The 16,327-nt window shown below is 39.3% G+C and overlaps 5 protein-coding genes across 7 annotated transcripts in view; 2 read left to right on the top strand and 3 right to left on the bottom strand.

The window, feature by feature from the left end:
* Positions 1 to 16,327, top strand: part of LOC6034650 (cytadherence high molecular weight protein 3) — a 118,329-nt gene that overhangs the window by 91,832 nt on the left and 10,170 nt on the right. The gene's annotated exons all lie outside the window — the stretch shown is intronic.
* Positions 1,523 to 16,113, bottom strand: LOC6034640 (cuticle protein 19). Of its 3 annotated transcripts, none has more exons than XM_038261399.1 (2): positions 16,071 to 16,108; positions 1,523 to 1,828 (listed from the first exon to the last, which is right to left on the bottom strand). In XM_038261399.1, exons 1-2 carry the CDS (start codon positions 16,077 to 16,079, stop codon positions 1,523 to 1,525), a joined length of 315 nt encoding a protein of 104 aa, XP_038117327.1. In that variant the 5' UTR covers positions 16,080 to 16,108. The 3 variants fall into 3 exon arrangements, with proteins under 3 accessions (XP_038117327.1, XP_038117326.1, XP_038117325.1); XM_038261398.1 differs by lacking the exon at positions 16,071 to 16,108 and adding an exon at positions 1,891 to 1,933; XM_038261397.1 differs by lacking the exon at positions 1,523 to 1,828 and adding an exon at positions 15,706 to 16,011 and having other exon boundaries at positions 16,071 to 16,113.
* On the bottom strand, positions 7,210 to 7,580 carry LOC6034643 (cuticle protein 19). Its single transcript, XM_001844881.2, has 2 exons — positions 7,572 to 7,580; positions 7,210 to 7,509 (listed from the first exon to the last, which is right to left on the bottom strand). The coding sequence occupies exons 1-2, from the start codon at positions 7,578 to 7,580 to the stop codon at positions 7,210 to 7,212; spliced, it is 309 nt and encodes a 102-aa protein (XP_001844933.2).
* Positions 12,761 to 13,143, bottom strand: LOC119769358 (cuticle protein 19-like). Its single transcript, XM_038261404.1, has 2 exons — positions 13,126 to 13,143; positions 12,761 to 13,066 (listed from the first exon to the last, which is right to left on the bottom strand). The coding sequence occupies exons 1-2, from the start codon at positions 13,132 to 13,134 to the stop codon at positions 12,761 to 12,763; spliced, it is 315 nt and encodes a 104-aa protein (XP_038117332.1). The 5' UTR covers positions 13,135 to 13,143.
* Positions 13,606 to 13,982, top strand: LOC119769361 (cuticle protein 19-like). Its single transcript, XM_038261407.1, has 2 exons — positions 13,606 to 13,617; positions 13,677 to 13,982. Exons 1-2 carry the CDS (start codon positions 13,609 to 13,611, stop codon positions 13,980 to 13,982), a joined length of 315 nt encoding a protein of 104 aa, XP_038117335.1. The 5' UTR covers positions 13,606 to 13,608.

Here is a 16,327-nt window from a genome sequence, read left to right as displayed (position 1 = left end):
TCCAGCCCCATGTCCAGCGAGTGGGTCATGCTCATCATCCCCATGGCGAGAGCTACTCCAACATTAAGCAACACTACTAAAAAGACGATATTTTTTCAACAAAATAAAAGTACCATATTTATCTTCAAATCTACCATCTCTTTTTATTCTATTGTAATCGTTGAGATTTTTTGCTTACCTGTTAAATATTTAATTAGTATGAAATTTGTGTATCATTTGAATTTTCGAGAACGATATTTTCTCTCTGTCAAAATTCGGATGTTGTGAATCACGAGGTATGACATTTTTGATTTATTTTTTGTTGAATCATCAATGGGCCTTTTATTTCGAAATTATTTCTTTCAAAAATTTGATTCGTCAATTTGGATCATTTTCCAAAACATTTTTGATGAATGCTTCAGAATCGATTGAATCGTTTCCTCCAGGGCCCCGGCGATGGCCTGAAAAAAAGCTACCGAACAACATTGGCAATATGGCGGCGTTTGTTTATAAACAATGCGAAGTGTAAACACGATTTTTTTCTTGATTCAAAAGTAATAAGAGTTTTAGTTGCTGCTGCTAAATGTAAAATTCGTTGTATTTATGTGGAAACTTCGCAGAATCACAAGATACTGCCGGTGATTGCGACCGCAGCAGCGGGTTATGTCGGCTGCGCGGATGGCAAGTCTGCTACTGGCAGGTATGTTCTTTTGGTTGATTGTTGAGTATATTATGAGTACATTGAAAATAAATCTTTGTAGCGCTGGTTTGCAGCAAAAGGTACCTGCTGGACGCGACAGATCTGGAGAATGTTCCTAAAAGGGAACGAGCCTGTGCAGTGCTGCGTCCACCGGACAAGGAATGGTTTCGCTGGAGGAGTTGGAGCATGTTCTGGGCAAGTTGCCGCTACGGAAGCTGGAGATTGTGACAAACAGTGAACGGGCCGGGTCAAGAACGCCCCTATTCGGTGCTGCTTCCATCGGCCGGGGCAACGTTCCGCTTGAAGAGCAGGAGAATGTGACAAAAACGCCCTTGCACAGAGCTGCGCCCTCCGAACGTATGACGTTTCGAGGCGAGGCCCTGGTTTCCTCAAAATTAATCGGGGGCTCAGTGCCAAAATGTAAAGAATAATGCTACCAACTCACATCATCAAAACAAATGTGATCATTCGTTAATTGAAACAATAAATCTCCAACAAGTGTCATACATCGACTTCTGACCACTACTTTGTCACCAAGCTGTGTTGGCCGAGACAGTTAAGTCATTGGGTTGGTTTGTCAAAGGTCTCTGGTTCGATTCCCGTAGTTGACTGTTTTTGTTTTATGTTTTGACGAATTAACTTATTTTTACAAATTAATATAATTCCCTCGTCCATCTCGATCTGTGTACTCTGTGACACTTTAATGTTTTAAACGTTATCTTGAGCTGACTTTACAGTAATATCTAAAAGTAATGATCATGATGGGTAGTAAAAATAAAAACGTAATTTGCTAGCAATAGTTATTTTTATTCAATGGCATCTGGTTGTTTTATCGTTATTCTTTTAGTAGTGCTGCTTAATGTTGGAGTAGCTCTCGCCATGGGGATGATGGGCATGACCCACTCGCTGGACATGGGGCTGGAATCCGGTCTTATGGTCCGAACTGTAGTCCACAACGCGGTGGGTTCCATCGGCCTCATCCAGGGTGTACTGTCCCTTAACGTGGTCTCCATCCCGGGACTCCCACTGACTCTTGTGGTCGTGGGTGTGCGAGTCCTTAACTCCGTACTCGTACTTGTAGCTCGGATGGCTGTTGTAGTCCTCGTAGGCCAGGACGGCGACGGCCAGACAGGCAACCAGGGCGATGATCTGTTGAAAACGGCATAAAGGTTAGAGATCTTTAAAATTTTAGTAACCTCAGTTTTGATTACCTTGAACATTTTGGATCTGCTGTTAGATTTGGGAACTGATCTGCTTGAGTTCTAACTGAAAACTGATATTTTCTCTCTTGACTACCACTTGAATATATACTCAACAGCTTGATACTTTTAAAAATGGCATGTGCAGTTCTTTGCAGAGCAATTCAAATCAATTTTTCTACAAGTTATGCAATACGTTAAATTTCGCACACCACAAAATATGTATCTTTTCCTTTCGCACAGAACAGTTGGTTTCACTGCCTCTGCTGGTGGAAGCTAACCGTGCAAATTTCGTCCAATTCTCCTTTTGCCGGTTCGTAATAAGCCGGGTAGCGTTGAGCTACACCCACCAGAAAAGCGCCACCTTTCGGTTCAACTTCTAAGTGGTGGCCAAGGTCAGTGGCAACTGCACTCGTTCAAAGTGGCTAATGAGAAAATTGGCAAAAATGAAAAACTGTTGGTTGGCCAGGCAAGAATTCAGACATGCGAAAATTTGGAGAAATTTGACCAAACCCAACGGTGAGGTATAAATTTCTTGAGGTAGGTTGGACCAGACATCAGTTCAGTCACAGCTTTTCAACTATTCAGTTCTAGAAACTATTACAGCAGAACCAAGATGTTCAAGGTAGGATACTAAAAATTTAAAAGGGGAAGCATGTTTCAAACCACGATTTCTCAAATTAACAGATCACCGCCCTGATTGTGTGCCTGGCCGTTGCTGCCCTGGCCTACGAGGATAGCCATCCGAGCTACAAGTACGAGTACGGAGTCAAGGACTCGCACACCCACGACCACAAGAGCCAGTGGGAGTCCCGTGAGGGAGACCACGTTAAGGGACAGTACACCGTGGATGAGGCCGATGGAACCCACCGTGTTGTGGACTACAGCTCGGACCACAAGACCGGATTCCAGCCCCATGTCCAGCGAGTGGGTCATGCCCATCATCCCCATGGCGAGAGCTACTCCAACATCAAGCAACACTACTAAGAATGGCCATTGAACTCCGGTGATGCAGTTGGGTTTATTTGCGCGTAAAGAATAAATATTCCTGATTGCTCTAAAAAATTTGAACTCAGTCATTACAGAATCCAAAATAGTAGTTTATGCAACAAGTTGTTGATTGATTTTTTTCAGCAATTGTGGTACTTATTTCCAATCAGGTTTATTGAGTTGGATAAAATCGACGAGTGCTGAAAAAATCAAGTTTTGTAACAAGTTTCATACACTTTTTTTGCAATTCCCAAAAACACCCTTCGAATTGGATTTTTCCAGTGAAACGATTGTTTTCCCGCTTGAATGATATGTGTCATCAAGCTAAGTGTCTATCTCCAAAACAGTATCAAAAAGTATTATTTGCAATACAAGTGCTCCAATAAATGCTGATAAGAGGATTTTTTCAGCACAAGTCGTACATTTAAATAAATGGATAAACAAGACGAGTGCTGAAAAAATCAAGTTTTGCAACGAGTTGCGTACAACATTTTTTGCAATTCCAAAAAAATGTATGGAATTCCATGTCAAACACACATGTGTGAAGTAAATTCACCGATCAAAACTAAAAAATATTAAAAAATGTTACTTTTTGATACTAGTGTTGAATAGTTTAACTTTTCAGCATCCATTTCGAAAAGTGCTGCTATTCGATTCTGTTATTTTTGGTACTGAAAAGTAGGCTATTTCGTCGCTCAAGAATGACAGGAAAACAATGTAGTTTCACGACGGAATTGCAAAAAGTACGTGTTATTTTCGACGATGAAAAGTTTCCCAACTTTCCGTACAAGTTTTCTTACGACCCTTTCAAATATAAGGCTAGATTCTTGAAACTCCAAACTTCTTTTCTCTAAAAGCCCAACTTATCCCAATTTTATTTTTGAGAAATTCGTCGGAAATTGGAATTTTTGATGATGATGAAATAAATATTTTTTTCGCCTGAAAGATTGAGCACGTTACGCAAACAGTTAACTGGCTCCAAATACACAGGTGACCTGCCTTTAACTTCTTGGATCTTCTGTGATCTTTTCGGCTAAACGGTTTGAGTGGTGTTCGCTAACTGGTGTTTAATTCAATTAATTACAGAACTTTTATGCTGCACTCAAAACACGACATGCTTGTTGTTATTTGAACCTGTTTAAGCTTTAGAGTAGCGTGTTGTCACGCTATTTGCAAAGAAGGTTGTTTTGATGAATCGTAAAGCTCTTTATAGGTATGTTCAAACTTTCTTCTTGCCGACTGAAAAAAAATTAATATAAATTTTATTAAGTGGATCAGTAGATCAATTTAATACGTTGCAATAAACGGAATCGATACAGCTATTGTAAAACTTGGCAAATACCGGCACAATTTGTTTTTTTTTTCAATTCTATGTTTCTTTCCAGAATCTCAAAAATAACATGTTTATTTTTTTCTAAATTAGTCATTTTGCATCATTGTTACCTAATACCTAATAAAAAAGTTTTGGCAGCACAAATTTCATAGGCATGAGAAGTTAGATTGAGCCAATGTGATTTTTCAGATTTGGAAATTTATTTTATAATCAATTTAACTTAATCTTCCTGACTAACATCAACTTAAAAAAATACAAAAACAAAACCCAGTTTAATGCTGCTCATGTTGGCGAAAGGGTCTCATAAGCATTTTCGTCACATTTAATTTAGTGGTGCAGTCTAGTTTTAAAGCATATAGAGTAGGATGTAACAAAAATGACTTTTGGCGGGCATTCAGGGTTTGTTCATACTGAGAACGAGCTTGAGTGGCTCGCCCTTCAATTTAAATGGGATTTAACCCGTAAAAAGATTTTTCAAAAATGTCAATTTTTGAGGCATTTTGCCACTGAAGCGTTTACCAAAAACATCACTGGCGTGTAGGCCAGATCCTTGCGCATCTTGGTATATATAACATTGAAGTTTGGAGCACCCTGAAGCAGACAAAGTTTGGCATTTTTCGAAAACCGGCCCCGGCAAAAAAGATATGCGTCGCGTCTCGCGACGCCCGAGACGCCATTTGATTTTGCTGGGACCGATTTTTCGAAAAAATGCCAAACTTTGAAGGTCTGTACCGAGCTCCAGGGTGCTCCAAACTTCAATGTTATATATACCAAAAGATGCGCAAGGATCTGGCCTACACGCCAGTGATGTTTTTGGTAAACGCTTCAGTGGCCAAAATGCCTCAAAAATTGACATTTTTGAAAAAATCTTTTTTTACGGGTTAAATCCCATTTAAAATTGAAGGGCGGAGCGCCAGCTCCTGTTACGTCCAATCAAGCTCATATTTGGGATTTGGGCTCAGTATGCGCACCGGAACAAACCCCTGAATGCCCGCCAAAAAGTCATTTTTGTTACACTCTAATATAGAGCTTCAGAAAAAAAAAAACTGTACACTAAATCCCCTAAATACGCTCCCCCCGATTGCGCCTCTCCCGTTTTGCGCCCCCCGAATTGCGCTCAAACCCCGAAATAACGCTCCCCCTGAATAACGCTCTAATTGGCGCAAATCGGGGGAGCGTTATTTCGGGGTTTTGGCGTAAAATGGGGTTTTCTTTTTAAATGTACTTTATTTACATATAAATGAAACATTTGTATAAGGGGTCATCCACAAAACACGGATAAGGGGCCATCCACAAATCAGGGTATCCAAGAACTCCCGGAAGTCATGCCATAGATATCTACCTGATCATCGAGGGTATATATGGGTCTATTAACCATCGGTATAGCTTCAGGTAGCTTCAGTGAACCACCATGGATACTCTGGGGTACGTTAGATTGTTATGGGTCCGCCAGGAACTCCATGGAGTTATGACCTGATGATCTACCTGACCAACGGGGGTCTATATTGGTATATTAACCATCGGTATAGCTTCAAGTAGCTTCAGTGAACCACCATGGATACTCTGGAGTACGTTGGATTGTTATGGGTCCTCCAGGAACTCCATGGAGTTATGTCCTGATGATCTACCTGATCAACGGGGGTCTATATTGGTATATTAACCATCGGTATAGCTTCAAGTAGCTTCAGTGAACCACGATGGATACTCTGGGGTACGTTGGATTGTTATGGGTCCTCCAGGAACTCCATAGAGTTATGACCTGATGATCTACCTGATCAACGAGGGTCTATATGGGTGTATTAACCATCGGTATAGCTTTAGGTAGCTTCAGTAAACCACGATGGATACTCTGGGGTTCGTTGGATTGTTATGGGTCCTCCAGGAACTCCATGGAGTTATGACCTGATGATCTACCTGATCAACGAGGGTCTATATGGGTGTATTAACCATCGGTATAGCTTCAGGTAGCTTCAGTAAACCACCATGGATACTCTGGGGTACGTTGGATTGTTATAGGTCCTCCAGGAACTCCAGGGAGTTATGTCCTGATGATCTACCTGATCAACGGGGGTCTATATTGGTATATTAACCATCGGTATAGCTTCAGGTAGCTTCAGTGAACCAACATGGATATTCTGGGATACGTTGGATTGTTATGGGTCCTCCAGGAACTCGAAGAGTTATGACCTGATGATCTACCTGATCAACGAAGGTTGGTCTATATGGGTCCAACAATCCAACGTAACCCAGAGTATCCATCGTGGTTTACTGAAGCTACCTGAAGCTATACCGATGGTTAATTCACCCATATAGACCCACGTTGATCAGGTAGATCATCAGGTCATAACTTCCGAGAGTTCCTGGAGGACCCATAATAATCCAACATGGCGAAGGGTATCCATCGTGGTTCACTGAAGCTACCAGAAGCTATACCGATGATTAGTTCAACCATATAGACCCTCGATGATCAAGTAGATATCTAGGGCATGACTTCCGGGAGTTCTTGGATACCCAGATTTGTGGATGGTCTTACCCGTGTTTTGTAGATGACCCCTTATATAAATATTTCATTTATATGTAAATAAAGTACATTAAAAAAGAAAACCCCATTTTACGCAAAAAACCCGAGATAACGCTCCCCCCGTTTGCGCTCAAACCCCGAAATAACGCTCCCCCCGTTTGCGCTCAAACTCCGAAATAACGCTCCCCCGAATTGCGCTCTCCCCCGGTGTGCGGGCCCCCAAAAAGAGCGCACATGGGGGATTTAGTGTACTGTCTAGAAAACTTCATCCGTTTCTCTCAGCTTGCTATTTATGCACATGTGACATTTATGAAAACATGGTAATATATCTGAAAAAATGTTAAGCACCGAAATATTTGTATAAGAACGATGCTCAAGTTTTTTGTAAATAAAATCATACCAATGAGAAAAAGCCAAACATTAAAATTTTTTAGGCACATTTATTTTCAGTCGTGTTGGTTTGCTTGTTCAATCAGCCAATATCCGTTTAATAGTGCTGCTTAATGTTGGAGTAGCTCTCGCCATGGGGATGATGGGCATGACCAACTCGCTGGACATGGGGCTGGAATCCGGTCTTGTGGTCCGAGCTGTAGTCCACAACGCGGTGGGTTCCATCGGCCTCATCAATGGTGTACTGTCCAGTGACGTGGTCACCATCACGGTGTTCCCAGGCGCTCTTGTGGTCGTGGGTGTGTCCGTCCTTAACTCCATACTCGTACTTGTAGCTCGGATGGCTATCCTCGTAGGCCAGGGCAGCAACGACCAGGCACACAATCAGGGCGGTGATCTGTTAATTTGAGAAATCGTGGTTTGAAACATGTTTCCTCTTTTAAATTATTGGTATCCTACCTTGAACATCTTGGATCTTGTGTGTAGATTTGTTGGTTAGTTTTAGAAAAGCTGCTAGAAGACTGATGCCAGTTCCAACGGAACTCAGAACTTTTATACCCAAGCACAATTTCCACTTTCGGATGATTCTCCTTGGTGATTGATCTTTTCCACGCCCCTGGCGCAGTTTTTCGTGCACCCACCCAATTGGGAAATTCTGCGTCCATTAGAAGTGATCCAAAAGCGCGCGCGCGCTCGTTTCCACCTGCTTGGAGTTCATTAGCGTGCGGCACGACCTTGCCGGCGTCGTTTTGCGTTTTTGCAGTCACACATCCGAAAGTGGCCAACGCATGAATAAGCAGGTGCCGTTTTTGGAACCACTCAATAAGTTATATTTTGGCTGGAAATTGAGTTTTTGCATATCATTTGAACTGTTAGGCATACTTTATCGGTTACTTATTAAATCTGGCTTAACACTGGAACGCCCAACGCATGTCCAACTTACACGGACGCCCAAGCCTCCCAAAAAAGTTGGAACGGTAACTTCAACTCGCTGGTTCTCGGGCATAACTCAACCAATCGAGGCGATTCTTGTTTCCAGTGATTTGTAAGAATGTTTAGATGATTCTAGAACTTTGCAGAACTTAATTTGATCAAATCTGTAATTTTTGCGATCTAAAACATCGTTCCACCTTTTTTAAAACGACTGCCTCCGCGGAATTTTTGGCGATTTTTTTTTTACACGCGAAAAAAAAAGTTGGAACGATGTTTTTGATCGCAAAAAATACAGATTTGATCAAATTAAGTTCTGCAAAGTTCTAGAATCATCTAGACATCCTAACAAATCACTGGAAAGAAGAATCATCTTGATTGGTTGAGTTATGCCCGAGAACCAGCGAGTTGAAGTTACCGTTCCAACTTTTTTGGAGCCTTGGGCGTTGGAATGTTAATAAGCTTTTATAAGCTTGAAAACATTCTATTTTTACAACACGTGTTGCAAAATCTTTTTTGAAAAGTTAACTATGTCCAGAATGAAAACTTACTTGGCCTTTCGAAAGTTTTTCTTCTTAAAGCTACTTTTCCTTCATGAAGTGTTTTATAATTGAAAAAATCCTTATAACTTTTAGAACATTTCAAACTAAAATGCATTTTACTTGAAAACGATGCAATTTATCAAAAAAGTTGTACAGTCAGTTTCATGAAAAAATTCATTTTGCATTTAGATTAAATTTTAAATTTTGTTTCGATAAGTTTCGATAAGTAGTTCAAAAGTTATTTATAAAAATGTGTGTGAACATATATTCGGATCTCACTTACATGCATGTAAACTTTGTCTGGTCCCATCTTCCAACCCATTGTTGGTTAGGTTATCGAAAAACCTTTCCAAAGAGTACAAAATTTGTAAGATCTGGCAACCCTGTCTCAAGTTATGACCATTTAACAATTTTAGGCCTGAATTTTCAAAAAAAAAAAAATTTTTTAGTTAATGATGGGAAAATACGAAAATTATAGGCTACTTTAGAAAATTTTGATTTTTGATTTTTATATGACCCATCAGGTCTGAAAGGGTTAAGTGATATTTATGTACGTTCTAGAAGCCAGATCTCACTCAAATGTATGTAAACGATGTCCGGATCCAGCATCCCATCGTTGATTAGGTAATTGAAAGATCTTTCCAACGAGTCCCAAACATTGAAGATCTGGCAACCCTGTCTCAAGTTATGACAATTAAAGTGATATTTATATATTTTATTGAAACTGGATTTCACTTAAGAGCGAGTTTTTCACCGATGTGAAACAGGTCGCTCCGATTTGGATGAAACTTTCAGGGTTTGTTTATCTATACATGAGATGAACTCATGCCAAATATTAGCCCTCTACGACAAAGGGAAGTGGGGTAAAACGGGAATTGAAGTTTGAGGTCCAAAACACATGAAAAATCTTAAAATTGCTCGCATTTCCGTAAAACTTCATCAATTCCAACTCTCTTAGATGCATTCTAATGGTCTTTTGAAGCCCTTCAAAATGTGCTATAGACATCCAGGATTGGTTTGACTTTTTCTCATAGCTTGTGCAAATTACTGTTAAAAATTGATTTTTTTTAAAAACTTTATAACTTTTTGCAACAGCCTCAAACACTCATACTCCTATAGGTCAAAAGTTAGTGAATTTCTATAGTCTATAGTCTATAAGCCTACGGGATTAACTTTTTGGCCAATCGCAGTTTTTCTCATAGTTTTACGATTTTTCTATAACAAACTTTTTACAACGTTAGTTTTTGCCCTGTAGGCCTCCAAAGCGGCACTTTTTGGTCTCAATTTTGACATATTCGGAATCCTCAGAAAATTTCACATTAGATTGAGGTGTTGGAATTTTGAATTTGATTGGAAAATATGCCATTTAGAATTAATTAATAGTAGTTTATGCAACAAGTTGCAAAAAGAGGATTTTTTCAGCACGAGTCGTACATTCATCCAACGAGGTTCACCGAAAAAAAAGTTCAACTTTTCAGCACCCATTTCAGTGCTGAAAAGTGTTACTTTTCAGCATTTATTTTGAAAAGTGTTGCTATTCGATTCTGTTATTTTTGGTACAGAAAAGTAGGCTATTTCGTCGCTCAAGAATGACAGGAAAAGTAAGTAGTTTCACGACGGAATTGCAAAAAATATTATTTAGCATTTTGTCAGATTATGGGTAAAACAGGTATTCGCCTACTTGATGCAGCATTTAACGTATTGAACACAGGGTATGAAAAATCTAACTTTTTTTTCATAAATGTTTTATTTAATTTTTTTCTTAATCAAATTCATAAATCCAACATCTTAATCTTATGTAGAATTTCCTGAGGATTCCGAATATGTCAAAATTGAGACCAAAAAGTGCCGCTATGGAGGCCTACAGGGCAAAAACTAACGTTGTAAAATGTTTGCTATAGAAAAACCGTAAAACTTTGAGAAAAACTGCGATTGGCCAAAAAGTTAATACCGTAGGCTTATAGTCCATGAAATTCCCTAACTTTTGACCCATGGGAGTATGGGTGTTGGAGGCTGTTGCAAAAAGTTATTAAGGTTTTAAAAAAATCAATTTTTAACAGTAATTTGCAAAAGCTATGAGAAAAAGTCAAACCAATCCTGGATGTCTATAGCACCTTTTGAAGGGCTTAAAAGACCATTGGAATGCATCTAAGAGAGTTGGAATTGATGAAGTTTTACGGAAATGCGAGCAATTTTAAGATTTTTCATGTTTTTGGACCTCAAACTTCAATGCCCGTTTTACCCCACTTCCCTTTGTCGTAGAGGGCTCATATTTGGCATGAGTTCATTTCATGTTTAGACAAACAAACCCTGAAAGTTTCATCCAAATCGGAGCTCATCGATACGACCTTTAGAACAAACCGAGCAGAATCTACAAATACTGCCTCTTAAATGTATGTCAACTATGTCCGAATCCATCATTCGAAACATCGTTTGTTAGGTAATCGAAAATCCTTTTTAAATGTTTCTTAATTTGAAGATCTAGCAACCCTGTCCCATGTAATGACCACTTAGGTCAGGGGTGCTCGAAGTTTTTGAATGGCGGACCAAATATGATGATGATGAGCTTGCGGGCCATGTGAGAAAAAAAATGTTTTTTTTTTATTTCAATCTATAAAACTAAAAAAAAAAACAAATATCAGAAAAAAAAAATAAACAGTTTTGTACAAAAATGCCTCCCATCAATTGGTAAAAATTTATTAATTTATAATTTATCAGAAAATCAAAAAAAAAAATCAACAAAAATATTATTCATCTGCTTTTCATTACAACTTTCGAGCCTCAACAATCGTGATTTCACAAATATAATGAAAGTTTTAAAGTTGTATTTGGATGTTTTTTTTTTTAAATTTATTTTTTAAATATATTTTAGAAGGGTTGACACAAACTTTGTAAAAGTGTGTAATTTATTATTTAAATTATGTGCAATCTTGATGATAAAAAGTTGCTTAAGGATTTTTCTAAAATTATTCCTCCAATTCTAATAAAATTTCAATAAATATTTAAAGAAAATTTTGACATAATTTACTCTTTTTAATCACATTTGAACGTGTTACGATATATAGATACGATAAGATAGATTTTTATAATCTTTTTTACAATAATTGTTTCATATAATCGCGATCAAAGTATGGGTTTCTCATACTTTGATCCCGGTTATACAATGAGTTTTATTTTATTTATTTATTTTATCTAAAAAGGTTCACAAAATGGAGGAGAAATTTATGAGAATTTTCCTTATTTTTTTAACATAAAATCAAACTATTTAACTTGTTCAATGGGACAACTGTTGTCGCCTAGGGAGCCCAGCAAAAAAACAATGAGTTTTTCTTTGATAGTTTAAAAAAAAGTTCAACAGTCTCACTTAAAATAAAAACAAAAAATAATTTGAACCGTTAAAACCCCCTACTCAAAAGTCATTACCTGAAATTACCCGCTTAATTCTCGTCAGCAATAATTTGACACTGTGGCCCTGCCCACTTAATTATGCGGTTCGACCACACCAATTTCGTTAATGCCATAATGTTTAAATCAATTCGTCCACTTCGCTCCTCCAATCTTTCGAGACAACTTGGAGCTTCGCTCCACAAAAAGGAGGAAATAAAATTCTGCGAGGCATTCCACCTCATGACACAAAAGCGCAAGTGCCATTAATTACAGAAAATGAGGTACCTTTTGGGAACAGGAAATTTCGTAATATTCCTCGGAGATCCAAAAATTGCCCCAAAAAAAGCGTTCCAACTTAACTTAATTATAGGATCGTCGCTCGGTGCGACAAGCTCGACGTATGTTCGCTAATTGCATCGAAGAGAGTACCAATTTTGTGTGCTACGTGGAACCCATTTTCACCCCATGACCTCTCCGACAGACAGTGCCTGTTATCACATCACTCACCACACAGCCAGATTGGGTTGGCCGTGCCGCGGGGTTGACTGAGATCGAGTGTGACATGGAACATGGACTGGTCGTCGGGGCGTCGAAAGTACATGTCATCTGGACCACGCGGACCATTGTCGTCTTGGCGTGGCGGGCGTGGGAACGGCTTGTGACATAATCGGTTGACTATGCTAACTTTGAGGTTTTTTGGTTTTTTGGAGTTTCTTTATATATTACTTTTGGGAGTGATAAAATTTAAATGGCCGGCAAATTTATTCCATCTTTTCCAAAGTTGTCTCCTTAATAGTGCTGCTTAATGTTGGAGTAGCTCTCGCCATGAGGATGATGGGCATGACCCACTCGCTGGACATGGGGCTGGAATCCGGTCTTGTGGTCCGAGCTGTAGTCCACAACGCGATGGGTTCCATCGGCCTCATCCACGGTGTACTGTCCCTTAACGTGGTCTCCCTCACGGGACTCCCACTGGCTCTTGTGGTCATGGGTGTGCGAGTCCTTAACTCCGTACTCGTACTTGTAGCTCGGATGGCTGTTGAAGTCCTCGTAGGCCAGGACGGCGACGGCCAGACAGGCAACCAGGGCGATGACCTGTTGAAAACGTTATGAAGGTTAGTGGTCACACATATTTCTGGTTTTGAATAACTTACCTTGAACATTTTGTTTCACTTGTTTTGGGATTTGGTTTGTTCTGTAAGAATGATGTGAGTTGACTAATGATGCTTGAAAACGGTTCTCAGATTTTTATACCGTTAGCTTTCCGATTTTCCGACTCTGAGTTTGCTTTCCACTCTGTTCGTGTCTTAGACTTGTGCATGCTCTCAGGTGCATGGCAGTGGATTGGTAGTTGGTCCAACAACTAAATTGAAAATTAATTAACTTATTGCCGCTAATAAACTAATCGTATGACAAGGTGACACCTTTACGGCTTGCATTTAGTTTCTCCAAAAAGTGCATGTGGGTTGTTAAGCTATTAGAAACGATGCAATTCATTTTGCATGCATGCAACTCCATATAACGAAATTAAGTGAAATCAAGAAATAAACAGTATAAAAACTGGATGAAAGCTTGGTAAGTCATCAGTCTTCTAGTATCACTTCATCCAACCATTTCAACCAATCTAAAAATCCAAAATGTTCAAGGTAAGTTAATCAAAATCAAAAATATGTGCGTGCTCTAACCTTCATAACGTTTTCAACAGGTCATCGCCCTGGTTGCCTGTTTGGCCGTCGCCGTCCTGGCCTACGAGGACTTCAACAGCCATCCGAGCTACAAGTACGAGTACGGAGTTAAGGACTCGCACACCCATGACCACAAGAGCCAGTGGGAGTCCCGTGAGGGAGACCACGTTAAGGGACAGTACACCATTGATGAGGCCGATGGAACCCACCGTGTTGTGGACTACAGCTCGGACCACAAGACCGGATTCCAGCCCCATGTCCAGCGAGTGGGTCATGCCCATCATCCCCATGGCGAGAGCTACTCCAATATCAAGCAGCACTACTAAAAGGATACTGATTCCACATAAAAATGCCATTGAATAAAACTTTAGTTGAACCCTATTTATGCGAATCAATCGACGATGTAAATTGTTTTTTGTTTTTTTTTTAATTCTTCGTCCATCTCTCCATTTAAACCACCCTCGGGGTACAATTTTGGTTTAAAGAATGGAAACTAAATTAATATACCATGATTTCTTGAGGAAAGATCAAACTTTTTGTAGATTTTTACTAAAGTTCGCATGAATACAAATTCGTCTTCAGGTCTGAGAAGTGAATTAAATAGGAAAAAATATTTCTGCTTTTGGGAAGCATTTAAGACTATGGTGTCAAATGAATATTTAATCAATATAAAATTGTATGTCTTTTGGCCATGTCGATACTCGATACTCGATTTTCTCTATTATTTTTGACAGTTTTGACGAAAGAATGAAGTCGCTAGCTTGTTTGGTTAACAAGTGCATAAAGGCTAAATAAATATTTGTCAATCGTCTGCTGTGTGCTATCTTGTCACATAGACCATTTTGGTCGAAAATGAGTTAATGATGACGTTTTGCTATACTTAACCAACACTACAAGATGCTTTAACCTGATTTTGGGAACTCGCTTCCGTATCCCAGAATTCGCAAAACACACTTGTGACATAGACCAATTTATCATCAAAATGATCGTGCACACTTGTGACAAGTCATACGAAGTTGACTTTATAGCTGTCGGCCACCATTGCTAGTACCAACCACTAGTGTCTTCTTTTTAATCTACAAGGACTTCGCCGCCCTGGGCTCCTAAGTGTTTGAGTACGGCACGGAGCGACGGCGCCGGATACCCATATTTACACAAAGAATTTTAGAGCGCCCGCTGCGGGATTCGAACCAGCAACCTCTGGATTGTGAGTCCAGTGCGCGGTCCGATTGATCCACACGGGCGGGGGCAAGTCATACATGTTGTTGGAAAATGTGGAAAAATTTTCTTGTTTTTCACAAATTTATGTACACACATACTTTCTAAAAGCAATGCAACCTTTTGTTTTTGAAAATATACTGATTAAGTCGGTTAAACTATTGACTTAAGCCTATTTTAGTTTGTATGGGAATTCTGTGCACACTTGTGACACGTAATACATTTTAACTTTCGAAACACACTTGTGACACGTGCTTTTCAGATTTTTGTTTACATAATTTATTGTATCTTTAAAATGGTTTAACCAAATTAGTTGAAGCTTGGAGCGTTTATTAAGCGATAGTATACGAACCGATTGCTTTAAAAAAGTTTGTTTCTATCATTCATAGTTTTGAAAATATGTATCATCAAACTTTAAAAATCGATTTTCTCAAATAGTAAATCTGTCTGACAAGCCTGTTCCAAATAACGTAGAGAGTTCTCAAGTTTAGGGGTGCAAAGGCCTTTTGCTAGCAAACAGCAATGCCCTTTAAAAAATAATAAATTATTTCTAAAATAAAAATATAACCTAGAATAGTTGTGAATTGGAAGGTTTCAAATGAAAACATGTTTTTTATCACTTGAATTCCACTTCTAATTAAAAATTGAAATGACTCTATCAATGTAAAACAAATGAATTCAATTTGTTTCAATTTAAACTGTGCTGTGAAAAATATTTTGCTAGAAAAAGGTGTATTAAAAAAAACAAAACAATTCGAAAATTGAAAGCAATACATTTTCAATATAAACAAGTTTTATTCAATGGCATTTGCGTGTTCAAACTATATCTTCCTAGTAGTGCTGCTTGATGTTGGAGTAGCTCTCGCCATGGGGATGATGGGCATGACCCACTCGCTGGACATGGGGCTGGAATCCGGTCTTGTGGTCCGAGCTGTAGTCCACAACACGGTGGGTTCCATCGGCCTCATCAATGGTGTACTGTCCCTTGACGTGGTCTCCCTCCCGGGACTCCCACTGGCTCTTGTGGTCGTGGGTGTGCGAGTCCTTAACTCCGTACTCGTACTTGTAGCTCGGATGGCTGTTGAAGTCCTCGTAGGCCAGGACAGCGACGGCCAGACAGGCAACCAGGGCGATGACCTGTTGAATTTGATATGAAGGTTAGAGGTCACACATATTTTTGGTTTTGAGTAACTTACCTTGAACATTTTGGATCACTTGTTTTGGGATGGTTTGTCCTGTAAGAATGATGCGAGTTGACTGATGTTGGTTGAAATTAGTTCTCAGTTTTTTTATACCGTTAGCTTTCCGATTTTCCGACTCTTTGTTTGCTTTCATTTTGTTTGTGTCTTAGACCTGTGCATGCTCTCATGGTTGTGCATGGCAGTGGAATTGGTTGTTGGTCCAACAACTCTATTGAAAATTAATTGACTCATTGCCGCTAATAAACTAATCG

This window comes from Culex quinquefasciatus, chromosome 3 (genome assembly GCF_015732765.1).
Source record: "Culex quinquefasciatus strain JHB chromosome 3, VPISU_Cqui_1.0_pri_paternal, whole genome shotgun sequence".
Lineage (NCBI taxonomy): Eukaryota > Metazoa > Arthropoda > Insecta > Diptera > Culicidae > Culex > Culex quinquefasciatus.
Note: the sequence above shows the minus strand (reverse complement) of the source record. Positions and strands in the feature narration are given on the sequence as shown.